The following is a 21,069-nucleotide window of genomic DNA, read 5'->3' as shown; positions in this document are numbered from 1 at the left end:
GTCATTAAAGAAAAGGTTGGCATCTTGAATGTTGACTGGCAAATTTTTACACAGGATTTTGTGTGACGATTTGGCCACAGATAAAGCGCTCACTTATTTAATACTAGATATTTCAAACCAGTATTGGAAGAAAAAAACTCTGAAAATATGCCGAGTACGTTAAGAAAATATGCAGTTCAGGCAAATGTATCAGTATGCATAACGAACAAAGTTGTGTTTTATTGATCTATAGATATGAAAATGTGTTAACTTGTTTACGTCCTTGCATTTTCGTTTTAACAAGAGAAACATGACCTCTGACCTTGGAATGTTGTTTTGTCTGATCCTAAAACCAAACAGTAAAGCAAAAATTATCACAGAGGGAAACAAATATCAAGGTAAAAAAAAAATCAATTAAAAGTTCACATAGTGTGGTCACTAATTTTTTACTTTATTGCGTTTCATTTAGTGACCAACACAACTTCAAAACAAGAGAATATTTACAAATGCAGGCATCAGTTTCAATCCACATTTAACCAAATAACCACATTTTTACACAAGTGATGGCCGAACAAAAGGATCAGATATTTAACAAATGACATTATGTTTTTCAGACATAATGAGGAGCAAGTTACTACTACAAAAAAATACAAAATATAATTATTTTGTAAATGATAATGCAGGCAAGACATTTCAACACAAGAGTGAAAGTTTTCTTTTGCATGTCCAAACCTGCAGTTAAAATGTTGACAAAATGTTGATGAACTTGGAAGCTTCGAGTGTTTTCATCCTCTTCCTTTGTGTTGTGTTTCTTCTCACACTGATAACCCTCGGCCACTGCTTCTCTTCTGTGTATTTGTCATTTTTCCCTCTGGGATAGTATTGTGCTCAGGGCTCCTCCTACCTCTCCACCAACCATTTAACTATGCTCTCTCTTCCGCTTTCTCCCCCACATCCCATTCTCCCTTTTTTTACTCCTCCACTTGTGTTGAGGAGCCGGACGTTCTGGCAGACACTGCGTATGCTCTGTGCTTCAGGAGTAAGGAATGACCTAAGGGCAGAAAGTCAACAAACCAAGACAGGAGCTGAAAACTTGCATTACAGCTGGACTGAAACTAAAGAGAGACATTTTTCATTCTCAGAGGAGAACTCGTACTGAATGGTAACGTCAAAAGTAAGATTTCTCTTCCTTGCAAAGAGTTCTTTTCGGGGAAAAAAGAAAATCCCTTTGCTGTGGTTGGTTCATACAATGCTGTGAATATAGTGAAGCTGCTGATGAAAACAGTGTACACATAACATTTCTGTTGTTGCGCACTAAAATACAGATGGCCTGCAAATTAAGTCCACATGCAAAATTTCCACATGGTATCACGGCAGGTCCAAACTCAAAACACCCACACACTCGGAATCTTCAACTGGCGAGACAAACCTTGAAGACAATGTGCATCCAATTTGGTGGTGACACATTTGTATGCCTGCAGACTGAAAACAGGGGTGAGTCTCCTCTCTTCACCGTCAGGTGTTTGTCAACCCTGAGGGATTCAACATAAGTAAGTACAGAAGAATCCAGAGCTATAATGCACCGGGACACTGAGGTGTGTTCCTGTGTTATGCACATGTCATTACTCCCAAAGAATTTGGGTTTGTGATGCTTGGAACAAAGTTTATTTTCTTTTCTTAGTTATTGCTATTTTGATGCTGCAGTGTGTTACTTAAATAGATAAAGTTTCTAGCGGGCCCTTGAAAGTACCATCACAACAAATAGCGGATATGCTGAGAGCTGAAGACTTCCTATGTGCCAAAGTTGTCGAGGGCAGCCTACATTTAGAAGACCTGATTTTATTAACTCTTTGGAGACAAGCGTGACCTCATTTTGTTTGGTTTGAGAACATCACATAAAAAAAAGAGTCATGCAAACTAAATCTATTTGATAATGGAACCTGCGGAGTTGATTCTCTGGACCTATATTTTTACCCTGGAGTTAGAATATTATTCCAACAGTAGATGTCACTGGTCCACTCAGACTCTAGGGGTTTCGATCTCGATTTGATTTGGTAAATTTGGTGAATGCCACATGTATTACCTGCATCGCAAGCGATTACTATTGCAAGAGCGGTCCTAAATCGACAACATCAAATTGAGATGATTAAATGTATCTCAGTCATATTCACATGCATGAAAAAGTTAAAGTGAGCAGCCTTTGAGGACACACAAGCAATCAAAAGACAAAACATTATAAGCAATCTGCTATGTTAGAAGCATCAAACTGCAAGAACAATTACAAATGAGTGACGTTTTTCCAAGATAGTCAAACTGTTAATGAACAAAAAGACAACAAACACCTGGATGTAATTTATCAGTGTACTTGTCTAGATGTTGATTGTATCCATCACAGCAAAACTGCTGATGTTTCATTAAGTAGCATGGGGTTTTCTTTTTTCCGTCACCTGCAATGTCAATTGTTAGTGTGCTGATCGCGATCTGATTTGAAATCCGAGCCGGTCAGATCTCTGTCTCAGGGAAACATTTGGGTCCAGTGCTTTATTTTTCAAATAGGATATGGGTTCCAGATTTCAGTCTATAGATCAATTCTCTTGGTTTACAAGTTATTTTTTTCCATGTTTTGATTTCAAGTGCATCACTTGTAAACTTTTGAAAATCAGTAATCTGTTTTGTTGCTCGTTTGAAAGAAATCCTAATATATCCTGAACAACCTTTATGGTGATTTAAAGCTCATCCTCTGTCTGGCGTGGAGGGCTTTTTCAAGCCCATGAGTATTTCCTGTTCTGATGTAATCAGCAAAAAAACAAAACAGCAAAACAGCTCATTGGTGGCCCGGGGAAATGCCAGCCCCGATTTGAATCTTTCACAAAAAAAGCATTTTTTCAGAGGAATGTCGAGCTAAGGTCTATAAGAACTCGTCAATGGACCAACCGCATGTGTTATCAAGTTGCAAAGGGACAGGAGGCGATATCAGCAAGAGGGGTTATCCCGGGGGTCCTCAGTACTCCCACTCTGCTCACACAGCTGATTGATGTTCTCATTTTGTATCCATTCCACACCTACGTCCTCAGTCACCAAATGACTGACAAGACCTGTCAATTGTATCTGTAAGGTCCCACCGGTAGCACACGGGTATTACCGAGCACCTTCAGAGTTGTGATCTAATCCTGTTGATGATGAAAATTCTTGAATTCCCCTTTAGCCTTTCTTTACACCTCAGACTGTTTGATCCTGCAGCTGTGAACTTAGTTTGGCTCCCTTTTTTTTGTTCCACATTCTCCTTGGGTTGCAATCAATCCAATGACAAATCTTTTTGCAGCTTTTGTAACATCATCAAAGTTTCCAGCACACATTCTCAGACTGTCCTTAGTTCTCTCGGAGGAGGTACCACCGTGTCCTCCTGTTATATCCACAACAAAAAAAAAAAGAGTTCATGACCAGGATTTTAAAAACGGCCTAGTACATTGTTATCAGTGTCTTTGATTTTAATAGAATTTTTTTTGAAGGACTATTGATTTAAAACTGCTATGTTCCGCACCTTGGCACTAGCTGTCTCTTCTATCCAGTTAATAAACCTAAATTAGGTTCGAGGAATGACTTTGATTAGCCAGTCGGCATGAGTGAATCAGAGAAATAGGAGCAAGTAAAGTGGCAAGGAAATTAAATCAACATGGAACACACCATCCTTTATTCTCAAATATCTCCCTTATGTCAGCTGATTCTTCTTGACAGGTTCATCGAGATTACAACTTTTTGTCTGAGTGTGCTGGCCAGGGTTGGATTTTTGTTATGAACAACATCAAATGCCTTTGTATACTAGACTTGTTTTTCAAACAGTGCCCCTTCCCGGTGCATTTTGATTTACCGAACCGAAAGTTATATATCCCAAGGTGAAAAGCAATATCGACCTTTTGGAATAAAGTGCACTAATCTCAATTTCACCAAACAAACACAGTGATTTTTGAGGGGATGTGTTGAGACTCACTGGCTTTCATTATAGCAATGAATATATGGAGCTGCAGGGTTAGAAAGATGACTTGCTTAAAGGGTCACATGATCATTAGCCTCCCAAGGTCCCATTGACAGTTATTAAAAAGTGAATTGGCACTTGTAATTCTACAGTAAAACTAGGGTTACATGTTCTCTCATAAAGGGTTGTTTCAAATGTTTGTTATGTAATTATAACCAGTTGACTCAGGAGTGGGTTTAATAATAGTGCTGACCAGTTGCTGTTGAGGATGGTTTAGGACCATTATTAATGCTCACAGGATATTGATAATTACCCAAGGAAGACCAGACCAATTTACCTTGTTGGTTTGGCTTGGCTAGTCCTGTATATTCCAGGTTCTGTGCCTGAATGGATGCTTTATGTAGAGACCTGTTTTTGCTGACATTACACGGGGAATATAAGGGCCGAGTCCTCCAAGTTTGTGGATTGGCCACAAGCTTGTCATAAGAGCAGGCTCTGGGGAAACCGGAATGCCCGAAACTGTCAAGGTTTTTTTTTTCCTAACACAAAAAGCGGTGGTGGAATAAAGGATATATTCACTTAAAAAGATGATCACAAGACAGCCCTTTGCAGTTCCACTGGAAAGAAAGATGCACTTGCAGGACTTCAAGCAGGATTTGGTTAGCAGTATATAATATGTCTGTTTTTTTTTCATTCTCAGTCCTATATATTGCATTACTCGATTGTGTCCCGAGGATGGTTTTGGTAGATCCTCAGTGATTTGGTCTGCCAAAGCTAGGCTATGGCAAAGCTTTGTCTCATTTTATGCTATCTCTCTATGCACTTTCTTATGTGTGTTCTTATGCAGTCGAATTCATACATACATACATACATACTGTACATACATACATATTCTTGCAAGCAGATACTTAACTTGCTTAGCAGTAACATTTTTTTTTTTAAATTCCAGAGATGAGAAACACTCACAGGCTCACAAGCACGCTTAATGCCTATTTGACCTGTCGCCGAAGCCGTGTTCATTTAGTACCCTGATGATGTTACCTGCACCGTTTTTCTCAGTTAGCCAAAGATTTGTTCTTCATTCAGAGGGCCGGCGATGTAAGCCTTGCCCACACTCAGGAGCTGTAATGTTCACTTTTTGGAAGTTGTTTCTTTCCTTTTCTGTGTAGCTCTGTCGTCAGTGGCTGAACGATTAACAAACATTGAGACAAACAAAACCATATATCAAGAGTGTCATATGACACAATGTAAGTATTTGTACCATCCTAGCTGCAGAATGCTTCAGGAACGGCTATCTTGAGGAGCTTGTTGTGGTTGGTAAAACATTTGTTGTGAAAATCCTTGGACTTAAGGCAAACTAAATAATCAAACAGCCTCTCTGTGTTAACATCCTGTCCATCTATTTCCCTCTATCTTGTGAGCTGCAATTTCCTTTGTTTTGGACACATAATCTGTCTCCTCTCACAATCCTCTGCATCTCCTGGTACCGACTGAGAACAAATGTAATCATCATAGTTTTGATAGTGATTAAATTAAAGAATATATCATAACAAAATAATTTTGACATAGAATACAATGAGTTTTTAATCCTCCCCACAGCGGGGAAATTTGGATTGGTCTATACATCGTAAAACTGACTGTGCTGTTTGGGTTACTTTATGTATGCTTGTTGCACTTTAACTGCCTGTTGAAGAAAGCTTTTGTTTTCGTTTGACTGAAGTATGACCCTGTAATATTGTCAAAGTTGGTGAACTATCAAAAACAACTATCTGATTATTCCAGGCATAATTGATTGGACAGTTCTTTTTCCTGGATTGTTTCAGAAAGACAGCATTCAATGTATCTGATAAAATATTGCATAGGTCAATTAACAGTTACACACCTGTATTATATAGTCCTGAATTTTTGTATTTTTACTTTTGCCACGGATCACTTTTCGTGTCCGCACTGCACAACTCTCAGATTTCTTCTGCATGTACTGCACTGTAACTCATGGGGTGGTTCAACCAATGTTGATGGAAATGTAATAATTAGACAGTCTAATGAAACAAAAAAAAAACAAAAAACTGAATTAACACGGCTCACATGGACAGAAAACGTGTAATTGACCAGTTCTGACTGTAACATTTGAGCAAAGCCAACATTAAAATACAACAGCAGGTTTTCTCTTGAGAAGTCTCGGTATATCATGATTACCAATGCTTCTGTGACTAGAGGCATTGTATCATTTTGGTAGATGTTTGAGTGAATATCTGAAACCTTTTGTAAAAGGAAATAAGTACATCTTGTGTGCAACCTCTTTGGAATTGGTTGAACACAGATTGAGTGGTGTGACAGAAGGCCTTTATGATTCCCTGTGGCAGGAAAAAAAAGCAATTTCACGAGGGTGGAGGACATGGCTTGCGAGCTGCAGTCATCTGGCTTGGTACTTGCAACCATTCAGTGTTAGAATAGTAGGATTTCGGGTGCTATCTGACGCCCCCTACACAAAGGTGCCCCTGCTGTATTACCTTCACAACCACAGGTTGTGTCAACATGTTAAAAATCCCTCAAGCTTGACATGCCTGGTACTAAACAGAAAAGCTTTAACAGGACTAGCTGCAGCCTGCAAGTTGCATCTGTTTTTTCTCAGGCGATGATATCAAATAGGCAACTGTGTTATCGCATTGTTTTTTTTTCTATAATTTTATGTCACACTGAATCATTTTAACATCAACCAAATCAGCACAATTGATAAACCAAAATCATTTGCGTGTGTTTGTTGGATTTCTTAACTGATGAAGTAGAAAGGTTTATTTGAAGGTTTTGCTGATAATGATTGTTGAGTTTAAACTGATCACAAAATAATATCCACAGTATCAACAGTAGCCTGACATCATCTGGCCAATTATGAGCATTTTGACTGGATATTTGTCTTGCTATCTTCTGTGTCTCTATTCATATTTATATTCATATTTATTTTACTATTTTATTTTTCAACATTATGACCATTACACTGCTGTGACAAAGGAATTTCCCTCATGGGGATCAATAAAGTTATCTTATCTTATCTTATCTTATCTTATCTTATCTTATCTTATCTTATCTTATCTTATCTTATCTTATCTTATCTTATCTTATCTTATCTTATCTTATCTTATCTTATTTTATATAGGAAACCGGAGATTAATACAAGTTACAAGATTAGCAGTACACTGTGCAACTCATATGCAATGTCACCTCACTTTCAAACAATTGTATGCTTGGTATTATTTCATTCTATGAAACAAGCCTGTCTGTTTTCTATTACAACAATCATGAACTCCGTTTTTCAATATTGCCTCAAACTCTGATGATGCAAACTTGCGGCCCTCACCCTAATCCTTAAAAACAGATGACTCGGTCATGAAAGATTTCCACCCCATTCTGTCAACAATACTGGAATATTTTGTCTCCACCTGTTATTTCAGAGTGGATCCAGCCTGCACTGCAGAGACAGCCATGTTCAAAAAGTAAATGACGACTCTTGACTGTCTCTCGACGCTGGCTTCCTCAGTTTTCTCATCATTCTGTCAAATACAGCTTTGTTAGGCAAACAGTTTCCTCACAAATCACAAAAAAAATGAAGAGAACTAGGGAAAAAAATGTAAATCTCTCCTGCATGTCGAACATGTTGTAGGCACGTCATTTTTTCAAGTAATACTTTGCAAGCTTTTGAATTTAATTGCGACAAGTAAGACATCAGCTGACGGAGGAAGACTTTTCTTTTCTTCTGAATCAAAATTGGGGAATTCATTGAATGAACACTAGTCTGTGAAAAGCATTTTGTAAAGTATTAACAGTACATATTCCCGTTTCTTTTCCTTGGTCTTTTCCAGATGACTTTAGCCTGTTTTTTGGCCCTGCTCCTCCTCTGGGTTTATACGGTGGACCCCTACCAGACCCCTAAAAATGAGAGAAAAGATCGAGCAACTGCTTGGGACCACGTGGACCCAGAAGACTACTACGAAAACACTCGGTACGGTATTGGTGTGATCCATGATGGCTGGTGGTATTTTGATATGTTGGCCTAAAAAGAAATGAAGAAGAATGGGAATAATTATTTCACAAGACAACTGTAAGCTAATGAACTTTCAGCTAACACCCCTCTACAGGATATTTTTAATATTATCATAAAAAAGACAGGTGGAGGATATGGCATTTCATCAAAACTTAAAATTGGTTTATTTTTGCTGCATATAAAGGCGCATGGAGCTGAAACAGTGTCGAAGATGCTGCGACCCAGGAGAAGATCCCCCGCATCAGCCCTCCAGTCAACACTTTCCACAGTATAAAGTAGTCCCGCAGATAAACATCACTCTGCTCAAAGGTGAAATCACCCTGCACAAATCACTCCTCACTGCCCCTGGGGTTTAACTTGACCAGACATAAACATGCAGCCATCATATACTCAGCACCATTAGAATAGAAGGTAAAATATTGTTGGTCAACACAAACTCTTAGGAGGCAACAAACAGACTTTACTTGATGAATATTTGGGGTAGAGTTATTTGAGCTACAGAAAAACTAGCTAGTTTTTGCTACTGGTTAAGACAAAGTGAAATACTTTTTTAATTCATTCACTGTGTGCGATGATTTTGAGATATAGTCTTGTAAGCACAACATTAACATACCGGGGAAGTATCTTCTGCTGCCGATAGGAGCTTCCTGGGTTTTAGTGGTGGAATGAATGGGAGTTTCGTGAAAAGTTTAATGCATTAAGTCATAAATTTAAAGCCTACATACCTGTAAATTAGTACTTTGGTAAGTGGCTCGATCTTATGAAACCATTTCCTTCAAAGTTTATTTTGACTGAGATGAATTGACTTTGCAGTGCATTGACTATATTCTCATGGTCCTCTGGCCACTGCCTTGACAATTAATCTCTGAGGAAATACACCTTTTCGGGCATTATTACTAATTGATTTGATGTACCGCTGGAATTCTGTTAAAGAAAAGCGAGACATTTGACTGTGTGAGGTCTGATATCCGAGAACAGAATGTTCTTAGTAGGATTTCTCTGAGAATCTGAACTATAATGATGATCTGCTTCAGTGGTATTAGTTAATCAATGAAAGGAAATATAGGTGGAGAAGTCGGTGTAAGAAACAACAGAACCAGATCAACAGTGATGTGCCCAGTTATAACTTAGGAATGAATACATTTAGATGACAGAATCAGTGATCAAGCATCAATACAGATGGTGCTGATCAACTTGCATTGGCATACAAGGCCTTTCATTTACACTAAGTTGTTTTTAATTTTTATACAAAATTATCTGGAAAGTGTTTGCTGACATTTGACCGGCTGCTGATTTTTTTTATTTTATTTGGATCATTCCTGCATGTGAAACACAAGATGGGTCATTTCTAAATTACTGCATAGTTTCTGTAGTAAAAATGAAAAAAATGATAAAATCACAGAGGTGATTAAATAGTTAATTTAGACTTTTGGGGACGTCGATGTTTTTAAAGAAAGGGCTGGTAAATACTTTTTCAGACTATTCACTTAAGGAGTGAATGATTCTGCAACCAACCGAGAAATAAATATTGCAATGCAAGCAATACAAAAAAGACCATGTAAATGATTTTTCAGCACATTTCATGAATGAAAGAAAACAGTCCAAGGTGATTTAACTTGTAATTTTACCATTGTGAAACATAGCCCTGCGGTATCTCATGGGGGGAATGTGAGATACAGAGAAAATTGCAATAAATGAAAGTGCAATCTGCCATGCAAGTACAAACTGAAACAACAAAGTTTAGTTGTGGAAACGTAATTTTTAAGTTAATGGTCTATGGTTTCAAAAAGTGTCGCTCCCTCATTGAACAGCTGACTGCTGAGAAACAAGAGGATCTAGAACATGACCTGAAACCAGACCTCATAAAAACTGTTAGCAAAATATTCCATGTGAGAAATGGACTGTCATTGTTAGGTTTTGGGTTTCAGCATCTTATATTTTAACAAGAAATATTCAAATATGGTTATAAGCGTCTCTAAAAGCTGTGAAAGACTGTCTGACTATGAAAGACAATACTAACAGTGACACATCCTTACTTTTTGGAAGCTTCTGCCTCATGAAACAAGCAGAAGCCATGCTTTTCTCTTCCATATTAAAACAAGGTTAAAATAGATGGGACTGTATAAAAAAGATTAAAAAAATAGAAATGGATATCCGGATGTCTGAGTTCAAACATGTTCTAAAATAAAGATTGTGAGCAACAGCGAGTGACTTATGGCTATAATGGTGATGCAGTCCTGTGGATGATCCACATCCCCATCAACATAAATCACTTTGCCGATTCCTCTGCCTTTCTAGAAGCAGCACAATTGACGCATTTTCTCAGTGAAATACTTTGGTGTGTGTTGGAATAGATTTCCTCTAACGGCGTGTTGACTAACAAGGACCTGTCCCAGCACATCAAATAAGAGGCCTGCTCTCGCCAGGAAACATTGGATCTACCCACCTTTTAATTCAATGAAGAAGGAAAATAAGAACTTGCGGGTTACCCACTTCAGCTGGTATTTACAGCTGTCAAAGGGATAAAGGACTGAATACTATTCTTCACATCTCCATTAAGACTGCAACAAACTGAAGCTCATTATGTCACAGAACAAAACCCGTGGGAAGAGCAAGTTTGTAGCAAGTGCTGATATAAATGTCATAATATCGCCCGGGCATTTGTGTTCTTGACTTCTGCACTTTGGCTCTTGCAATTTGGATTTGAGGATGGTGTTATGCAATATTCTTTGTCAAATCTTGTTAAGTGTTGTGGCAGCTGGACTTGATCCTTTCTCTTGAAGACATTTCACCTCTACGTCCAGGAGGCTTCTTCGGTTCTACAAGAACGTGGGGAATTTTTAGTATGTTTACTGCTGGGGTCTGCTGTTGGTCCAAGTTGAAATGGCTTGTTATGTTTAAAAATGCGCTGTTTTGCGAAAAACCAGGATGAACGGGGTAAATCTTTGTCATATTTTGTCGTGGTAATTGGACTTCACCTCTCAATTGCGAGGCGTCTTCAGTTCTGAAGCTGATGTGTTAACGTGTCCTTTGTGTCTGGGGACTTGTCAAAGTTAGAATATGAATAGGCAATTGTTCTGCTAATGTATAGATCATGTGAAACAAAAGAAATCAAACAATCACTTGGGCTGAGGCTCGGATGGTAGTTGCCAGGGCTGGATTTGGTGTTTGATCTCACCAGGTGGATTATAGGGTGCAGATGGACCTGGTGTGTGTGTGTGTGTGCTGATCTGTCTTGGATAGACCCCAGCTGATGTAGCCGAAAGTCCAAGGCCCATTCTGAGATGTTTTTTCAAGCTTAACAAAGATGGCTTCATTGACTGCTCTCTCAAACCACTTGTCCAGAACATGGAAACTGGTGTCTTCGAAAGAGCGTCCCTCGTGGTTGTAAATTGTGGCGTAAATGTATTCAAAGTTCTGTCCTGAAGCGGCAGCTCTCCTGCGTTTGACCATCAATCTGTGCAGATGTTGTATTTCCCTTTGATATCACAATCTTCATCATACTTGGGGGAATCTATCATGTTCTCAATCTTGTGCCTGGGAATGTGATATTCTTTTATCACAAAAACTGCCAATTTGTTTCAGCGTCCTTTGTCTGCCCTAAACTTTCTTGTGTCTTCTTTGTTTTCTGTGTCCTCACATTCCCTCTGTCATTTTCATAAATTGATGTTTCTGTGTTTTCCTGGGGTTTCATAATTCATTCCTTGTGGGCTACCTTTTGCTTTCTTACGCACCGATCTTATTCCTTGTTTACCAAATCATCACGGCCGCGTGGCCTAATGGATAAGGCGTCTGACTTCGGATCAGAAGATTAAGGGTTCGAGTCCCTTCGTGGTCATTCTTTACTCTATTAATCTCCCTTTTGTCAACAACAACAACAACTGAGGTGATCATGACCAAAGCCACTTAAACTCTAAATCATCTCCTATGTACATTGGCCATTTATCATACAGCCGGGGTGGACTGCTCTGAAAGGTAAACACCTCACTATACTACGGAAGAAAGAGGGGTCAAATCCGGTTTAAGTCATGAAAGTAGTTGTCTTCAAACTGCAAGTTCATGGTTTCTTTCCCTCGGTTTGGTGAGCAAGACACTGCTTAGTGTTCAACCATATCAGATTAAATGCAGAGGCTAACTTTTAGCTATGTGTAGTATGTAAAACTACATTTCACAAAATAAAGGGTACCCCTTTGTGTCTCTCTCCTGTTACTTGTGTCCAACTTGTTGAACTCCTCTTATTTTTGTTTCCATTTAGTTCACCATTGAGTTTTTGCCAGGATCCAACCCCACATGTGGCATTTTGGAAACGAAAAAAACGAGATAGCATCTGTTTTTTTTCTGGCTGTATTAAAATGACATCATATTCCAGCTATTCTTAATTTTTTTTCATTTTTTGGAATGTCTATAACAACTGTTACCAACAGTTTAATTTCTGAAAAACACGTTTCCATCACTGTTCATTTGATATAGAAATTATTTTCATGAAGTTGCTCTGTTGTTCTAGGTGACAAAGGTGATGCTGGTGAGCGAGGACCCTATGGTAAGCCAGGCAGGTCTGGTCAAATTGGCTTTCCAGGAACAAGCGGCCCAAAGGGCAACAAAGGCAGCATGGGGATCCCGGGGGAACCCTGCAAGGCCTACTTCTCTGCTTTCTCAGTGGGTCGTAAGAAGGGTCTGCAATCTAATGATTATTTCCAGACCTTGGTTTTTGACACAGAGCTGGTGAACCTCTACGGTCACTTCAACATGTTCTCCGGTAAGTTCTACTGCTATGTCCCTGGTATCTACTACTTCTCCCTTAACGTGCACACTTGGAACCAGAAAGAGACATACCTGCATTTGATGCACAACGAACGGCCGGCGGTGATCCTCTATGCCCAGCCCAGTGACCGTTCCATCATGCAGAGCCAAAGCCTGATGCTGGACCTGGAGATAAATGACCAAGTTTGGATCAGACTCTTTAAAGGCGAGAGGGAGAACGCCATATTCAGTGATGAGTTTGACACCTATATAACCTTTAATGGACATTTGATAAAGCACAAAGTTGAGCTGTAGGTGGTTGATGCTCATATATAGAAATGCTAGTCTGGAACCTAATTTACTATCTTATTGTATTAGCCACAGCTACTAAATTAATGTGGTGCTGAAATGCTTTATCGAAATTATTGTAAAATGTTAAAGAAAATAGTCCACGCTGGGCATTTATATATTTACAAGATACCCTTCCATGAATCAGGGAAAAGCAGCAAGACATTGTATTAAAATGTAAGCAAGCTAAAATGTAAGCATAGCAAATGAAGAAAAATATAGAAAACCCGCAGAATAAATTGAAAACAAAAACAAAAAACAAAGCTAAATTAGCAGGATATAACTAGAGAATTAGAAAATGTATTTTGCAAATGAAAAAAAAAAGATTAGCAACTACACTTGCCTATTTTGACATAGGTTGAGACACAAATTTTTAACATTCTCAATAGGAACTGTATACCTACCAATGGTAATGCTAGACTTAAAATCATATCTTGCCAGCCAGTGTTGATAAAAATTAGTTTTGCTCATGATCTATACTGGTGGCAGCAAGACTAGTAAGTGCATATCAATTATTTTTGTCCAGTTTGTTTGGGCAAATTTTCAATGAAACGGTATTTAAAAAAAAATTAACTTGAAAAGCTTGATGTCATATTGAGAATAAACAGCAAGGTCTAACATGCACATTCTAGAATTTGCAATACAGTGCAGTATAATACAGTAGAGTTTCCTAGCGATGTAAGGTGGTGAAAATAGCTGAAAAAGTGCAATAGAGGTTACTGAGTCCAAGTCTCAGTAAAACTGCTGCCAGCTTGAACTAGAGAGCTTTTTATTTTAGCCTGTCTGTCTATTCTGGTTGAATAAAGCAATGTCAGTGAAAACAAGAGCACGGCCAATAATGCTAAGTACCTGCCTACCATTTTTCAAGTCTTGTCCAGAACAGCTGTATTACCTAAGAAAAAGTGAGCACACCGTCAGTTACCAACCTGCTAAAGGGGGGTCTGGCTGCCTGACAAACCTCCAGGTATCTCAGTTGCTTCCCAGTGTGGTGTGGCTGGTGGGCTTCGTTGACCAAAGGTGGTGACCTGGAGACGGTGGTCCCCCCAAAAAAGGGGGAGACCCTCTCAGGCCCTTGACTGCTGATGAAGGGCGGGAAATGATCACAAGCATCTTGAAATCATCAGCCTCTTTGGTTTTTGACAGAACTGGAGTCGGTTGCTTTGCATGACCTCTGACCACACCCTGTCATGTTTGAATATATTTTGAAGTGCGTCACTTTTTTGTCTCATTCCTCATTGTTTAGTTAGGACTGAAAACCGTGGTTCACACATTTCGCACATTTCGCACTAAATGCATAGATATGCATGTAGTGACTTGACCAAAATATACAAGTAAAAACTAAAAACTTAACAAATCTTTTCTTCTTCTTCTTTTTATGCCTTGTTAGATGTAATTTAGTGAAATAAAAATAGGTTTGCTGAGGAAAATGTTGCTACTTTCCCTGTTATTTTATTAATTTTTTGAAGACACCAAAACAAAAGGAAACAAGATTGAAGCAAAGATCCAAGTCAGAAATCAAATTACAATATTGAAGCAAAAGTAACTGAACAATAACAGGAAATGAAATTCCACACCAAAAACTTAATGTACAATAGGCTGGCAATAAAATCTAAATGTACATATCTTGATGTTGCAATCACAACCTACCTTTTGGTTTAATATCTATGTCCAGCTGGGTACATGTACACAAAAAAATTAGCATAAATAATACAAATCATCTAAAATATATCTTCATGCATTGTCAGTACTGATACAGTCTGACAACATTTGTCAGGTTCTAGGCCTCACATAAAGAACGTTATTCATATCCTGTAAGCGGCAATGCCTTTTTACTATTCATATCCTCTTTTAAAACATCCCAGACAGAGACCATTTATGGAATTTTTTTGGTTTGTAAGTACTGCTCTTTTTAAAATGATTATTCTCATTGTTTTAGGGACGCCAGTGGCACTACTTTTTTTTCGTAGGTCGAGCTTAGATATGTTATTTTGAAATGAATGGTGTGTATGCAGAGATGATACCGAATTTAAAATTGAAACCCCGACTACCAGGCCTTGAATTTGTCGGACCATTCCACATTTACAAAACAATCAGCGGTGATACAAGGACTGAATGAGTTTAAAGTGAACAGTACTGTAACCTTATTTGAAAAGCATGAGTAAGTATATTTTTCAGTTTTAAAAAATTGTACCTGCATCAAAGAGTAAATCTGTTCTTTAGCAAGAGAAGCCAGGAAAGTCATTACAGCATTGAGCACACAATGAGACACTTTCTTGGGTCGCTTTAAAAACAGGCTGAATTCTGGTCTTATGGTCCTGGCGTCCAAAAATACAACCCCAAATGAATGAGGCTCTTTGTTCTTGGAGCTTAAAAACGACCAACGGTTAGTTTGTAAAATGAAGTTATGTAAGCTCTACATTTACAGATACTTACTGGTGCAAAAGTTGCACAAGTGTGACTATGTTGCTTTGATTTTGAGCTGCTGCAGGCGGTTGGGACGGAATGATGCAATGTAGCCATGTGGCTGATGCACTGTGCTCTATATAAAGCGGGGATGTCCAAACTTTTTGCAGAGGGCCATATTTCGTAAAAATGTCTGAGGGCTGATCATTCAGCCTAATATTCCTCGAACCATTAACATTAAATACAAATGAACAATATCATGAAATTTTACTTTTCACAGAACACTTTTGGTACAAGTTTTTACCCAAATTACTCTGTCTTTCATATTTGAATACCACATAAAATGAGGAAAAAGACCGCTTAAAAAAAAAAAAAATCCAAAAGATTAAACATATCTAGGTTGATTTGAAATATTACATATTATTCACTATGAAATGGTGACTGTAAACTTCTAAATTCAAAATGTATGAACAGGAACATAACTTATATTATTTAGTTATATTAATCAGAAATACAAAACATTGAGGTCGTTATCGAAAAGAAGAAATTTCAATTATGGTCTCAGATGAAAAATACGAAATAGAAAAACAGGCTGCTGTCCCAAATTCGGTTTTATTATTGATTTTATGACAGAGCCTGCGGGCCGGTATAAAATTTGAACGCGGGCCACATTTTGCCCGCGGGCCGGACTTTGGATGTGCCTGATATAAAGTTTATATAGAGTACTGTGCGTTTTGTAACTAATTGTGCTATAAGGTGATCAAGACCCCCCACCCCTTCACCCTAAATGTAGGCTGTGGTTGTCGGATCACACGAAATTTTAACACCTGCCAAACTTACCATTGGATGCCAAGATGAAGTGCTATGGCTGCTGCTATCTGGCATATAGATGTATATTTACGTTGTAAACATTGGTATTCGTTAAAATGAATGGCCATTACTGATGTCATATGGGAAATGGCACTATCATATCCAGGAAGAAAATATAGTCAGATTCAGATGTATCATTGATAAGGAATTTTCATTTTTTATCATTCCCCCTAGAAATCACAAAGAAGAATCTTATTATTCAAGAGCCAATTTTTGATTACCAAGTCATTCTTTCAAAATCTGCTCTGTCATACATTGCACATAAAGGAATGTCTCAGAAAATTAGAATATTGTGATAAAGTTTTTTATCTTCTGTAATGCAATTAGAAAAACAAAAATGTCATACATTCAGGATTCATTACAAATCAACTGAAATATTGCAAGCCTTTTATTATTTTAATATTGCTGATTATGGCTTACATCATCTCAAAATATTAGAATATCATGAAAAAGGAATTTTGTTTTTTTGTAATTGCAGTACAGAAGACAAAGAACTTTTTCACAATATTCTAATTTTCTGAGACGGTACTGTTTGTGTTTCAGTGTAGGCTAAATGTGTACGGTGCAACTATAAATAAATATGATTTCAGCCATATATCTTTGCAATGCAATTGCAAAATATCGTGCAATACAAACCATAGCATTTGATAAAAAGGGAAAAACAGAAATCAAACCATTCTGGAAGTGATTCAGTGACATTGCTGAGATAGAGACAACAGCAACAACAACAACAACAACAACAACAACAACAACAATAGCAGTCTATTTGAAAGTTTATCTTAATTATAAAAGCAGACTCATCGTTCCAAATTTTTGTATGCCCGAAATGAAATGAAATTAAGAACACGTTGATATTGACACTCTTTGAACTTCCAGAGCTATAAGAGACCTGAGTCGGAAGGTCTTTTAAGGTAGTTGAAACTGAAATATGGACATTTTCATGCATTTTCAGTTTAAAACGAAACTGTCACGGAGCATATTTTGTAAAGAGGTATTAATTATATTAACTGTGTAAATAGTTCAAACACGTTCCCAGTGGAATGAAAAGCGAACTTAAATGAGAACGTTTATCCTGGAATTCGTACGGTGGTCAGAAACACTGTCGAGTTTTAAGTGTTGGGTCTTCGTTTGTAAAGAAATACAATAAATGACATTTCATCTGTTGTAATAACTTGGAAATACAATAAATGAAAGGTATTCATAGTCAAACCGACTGTCAAGTGTGTTTTGTTTTGATTGCTTGCCTGGCATTAATCATTCCTTTTTTTAAATCCAAAAATAACGGTCTTTTGTGCTTCCTCCAATCACTCGCAATATCCCCCCTCTATTAGAGCTTCAGTAATTAGGACATATTTGTCAAATTGTCCTGCCAACATTTAGCTCATGATGCCATCTAGCTGAACTATATTCATATCAAACTTAATTGCAATTAGATAATGATGATTGCCAATTATGTTTCCACTCAGTGCCTCCCAATTACTAACATCAGCTAATCCACTAGAAGCCACTTAGATTTATAGCTGATTTCACTCCATTACAAAGACCAGCCCGGTGCTTTTCTCTTCTGCTATTTTTACATTTCAATCCGTGCAAGTACAGGTCTTCTTTGTCCTCCTTGCTGCCCTGCTCAAGACATGCTACCATGTCTCTCTGGTCAACCCCTCATCATTTTTCAAGGCCTAATATAGATTTCTTTCACCTGAATAGCACTTTAGAACTAAACACTGGGTATTAGAAAAAGGAATAGTTTGAGCGAAAAAATCAAGATGTTAAAGAGCGCGACTGGTGCCGGAGTAAAATCGGCATGCAAAGAAATTTAACATCAGAAATATGTCAGTTATATACCTGATCTGAGGTTTGGGGTTATAACTTAAGAGAAACTTTTTAAATGCTCTGCATTCTCTCTTGTAGACTTTATATTTCTCATTGTTAACAATATAAAATCGGCACAGTATGATGATTTTCCATGCAGGTGGCTTAAAAATGTCTGATTTGATGCATGGTAATTATGTAGTAACGGTCAGAGAAAAAAAAAAAAAAAGTTATAGGTACATCCAAAGGACAATGACACGATTCTTTGTATGCCTTTTAACATTTCTAGTTAATGAAAATAAAATCATCATAGGATCCTAGAGAAGAGTAGAAGAATAGAATATTCCTTCAATCATCATATAGGCTGAATCCATGGAGGTACTTCATGTTATAGTAACATTTATACAACACTTATGAACTTTAACAGCAGGTATGAAACTTGAACTTTAACAGTGAATTAATTCATCCAGTTGAGGGATACATTCATTGTCAGGGATGTGAAGTCTTTCCTCATCCTGACACTCAGGGGATGAGATCATGTACTAAAGGTTAATCGCTGATGTAACAGTCTCGAATTAACTCACCCTCCTCCATCCCATCCCCCACTTCTTTTGCACCGTGCAGTGGATAGACATGCCAATACACTGAATATCATTCTCACAAGAGTGCTTTTATTCGGCATAGCAAATTTAACTGTTGAATAGAAAACAAATGTAACGTGACACTATCTTAAGTTGTCAGCAAAATATCAAGTACCGTGAAATACTCCATCGCTGTTATGTCATATTATACAGGATGTTTATGATTAAGGTAGTTTTAATTCAATTCAAAAATTCAAATTAAAATTCAATTGAAATTTAACAAAATGTGGCACAATTGTCAGTCGAATCTGCTTTGATTAAAATCTTAAATGAGAAATGCGCTTTAAAAGTGCCAAAAAAAAAAGGAAACCAAAAAACGTGCAGGGAATCCTGTTGAAATTTTTCAGATGGGTAAATGAAAATCATTGACTTCGAAAAGTAGAAAAGAAATATAATTTCTATCAAAAATTGGAAATTTAACTTTTTTTTTTTGTGCTCCGAAAAGTTGATTCTCTCAATGCCCATAAGTGTGAAGGATCTTTCTTACTTGATGATTTCCAAAGCTCATCATTACAACCCCACATTGAAATGGTTATTTTTGTGAAATCAACTTTGGTTAAGATATAATCATTTCTCAGACCACATTGAGTGAGTGTTCCTGAATTGGTTTTGATCCCACCAGCTGTGTGATTCCGTCCAGCCATTGTAATGTCAGACAGGTGCCACATGATGGCAGCCTTTCCTGCCCGGAGTGCAAAAACTGATCACAGCGTGTCGTGGAGACGAGACTTATTTGTAATTTTAATAAGTGACACCTCGGGGCTTCAATACTGTTAGTCTGTTAGAAGCACAGCAGGCTGTCAGCTGAACAAGCAGCAACAATAACAGCTTCAATCACACACTTTACAACCCTGCGCCACGTCGCAGTGGTGCAGCTGCTGGAGATAAAGATCAAAAAATGAGTAAGAAATTACCCATGAAAGGAGCAAGAAAGTGCTTAAGAATCGACAAATGACGGCTAAAAGAAATGGCAGAAAATACCTGAAAAGTACCGAGAAATTTATGAAAACAAACAAGAGGCAATTATAGGAAAATGACTGGAAAAGACCAGAAACGACACCCAACAATCCAGTTTTTCTTCGCAGAACGCTGGACTATAAAGTACATGTTCGACTGCAACACATTTTACGCACTGCACGTTTCTGACAAACATTCAAAATAATCATCACATTTTTTAAATATATCTTGATTTTCTTCAAGTCAAAATCAAGTCCACTTTCCACGAGAAGAAGATTTATCCATGAGCTGGATGACTGAGCACCTCCACAGACATCACCGATAGCTTTCATGAACATCGGCCCCTGTAAAAAAACTTCACATGAAATCAATTACTCAAAATCAACTGATTTGTTTTGTACGTCTTAAAAGGATGAACAAATAATTAACATTATCAAAGAGACTGGCTGTAACCTTTGCAGCTCCAGCAGCACTATTATATTCTTTGTGTAATCTAATTTTTACCCTGTTTGAGAAAAAGAGGCAAAAATCAGCTACACATAACCCCAAAAATAGCAAGACATTGTTTTGAAGAAGCTGCATGAAATTCAAGACGGAACAACAGGAAAATGACCTAAGAAATTACAAAAATGTATTGAGGAATGATCAGAAGCTGTGCAACGCTGCACGCTGACACTGGCAGTAGGGGTTTTGAATCTGCTCTCTGACAAAATGCAAGAAAGCTACGGGAAATTCCCTATAAATCAGCAATATGTTGCTGCGGACTTGATAAACAAGCAAAAACAAAACAAAGATGGGGGAGATTTTTTCACAATGCTGCAAGAAAATACTTGAAAATTAACAAATATCCAGCGATAACAGCAAGAAAATGGTATTAGTAGCAACCCAAAATATTTTGAGTCATGTTGGTCTTGAAATGATACATATATAATGGTCTGATTTCTTGCGTAACTGGGTTTTAGCCCTCAAGCGTTTAGATTCGCATTCGATATCCTGATGTATCAGTATGAAAAAGGGGCCCCTGAAAACGTTTCCGCCCAAATTGCTCTGCGCTAGCTTTCAGTTTCGCCCCTTAAAGCTCCCATAACCTTTTTTTTTTTTTTTCTCAGAAACCCCACAGAAACTAATATTACCTGGTCATTAAATCATCCTGCTCTAACCACACACGGCTCTGACAATCACGCATTCTCTGCTGCATTGTCCCAGGGTCACGTCTTCCTCCATTAATTTACCAAATAACAGCATTTGTCACCCTTGCCTTGTCGTGTGCTTCGGCTCCAGCAGCCAGCCATCCTCGTCCCCCGGGG

At 37.9% G+C, this 21,069-nt stretch overlaps 1 protein-coding gene and 1 non-coding gene across 3 annotated transcripts; both read left to right on the top strand.

The window, feature by feature from the left end:
• Window positions 1-855: 855 nt before the first annotated feature.
• c1qtnf1 (C1q and TNF related 1) lies at window positions 856-14,136 on the top strand. Of its 2 annotated transcripts, none has more exons than XM_086140829.1 (4): window positions 856-1,141; window positions 7,810-7,949; window positions 8,176-8,300; window positions 12,496-14,136. In XM_086140829.1, the coding sequence occupies exons 1-4, from the start codon at window positions 1,139-1,141 to the stop codon at window positions 13,044-13,046; spliced, it is 819 nt and encodes a 272-aa protein (XP_085996955.1). In that variant the 5' UTR covers window positions 856-1,138; the 3' UTR covers window positions 13,047-14,136. The 2 variants fall into 2 exon arrangements, with proteins under 2 accessions (XP_085996955.1, XP_085996953.1); XM_086140827.1 differs by having other exon boundaries at window positions 857-1,153.
• Window positions 11,757-11,829, top strand: trnar-ucg (transfer RNA arginine (anticodon UCG)). Its single transcript has one exon. It is a non-coding gene; the product is annotated as a tRNA-Arg (tRNA).
• Window positions 14,137-21,069: the final 6,933 nt, after the last annotated feature.

This window comes from Fistularia commersonii, chromosome 33, assembly GCF_037954325.1.
Source record: "Fistularia commersonii isolate RoL2024-O1a breed Wild chromosome 33, RoL_Fcom_v1.0, whole genome shotgun sequence".
Classification (NCBI taxonomy): domain Eukaryota; kingdom Metazoa; phylum Chordata; class Actinopteri; order Syngnathiformes; family Fistulariidae; genus Fistularia; species Fistularia commersonii.
Note: the sequence above shows the minus strand (reverse complement) of the source record. Positions and strands in the feature narration are given on the sequence as shown.

Excerpts from the sequence above, each read along its gene's own strand:
- c1qtnf1 (XM_086140827.1), top strand. Across the intron at positions 7,950-8,175 it reads GACTACTACGAAAACACTCG|GCGCATGGAGCTGAAACAGT; the intron begins GTACGGTATTGG and ends CTGCATATAAAG. Across the intron at positions 8,301-12,495 it reads AAACATCACTCTGCTCAAAG|GTGACAAAGGTGATGCTGGT; the intron begins GTGAAATCACCC and ends CTGTTGTTCTAG.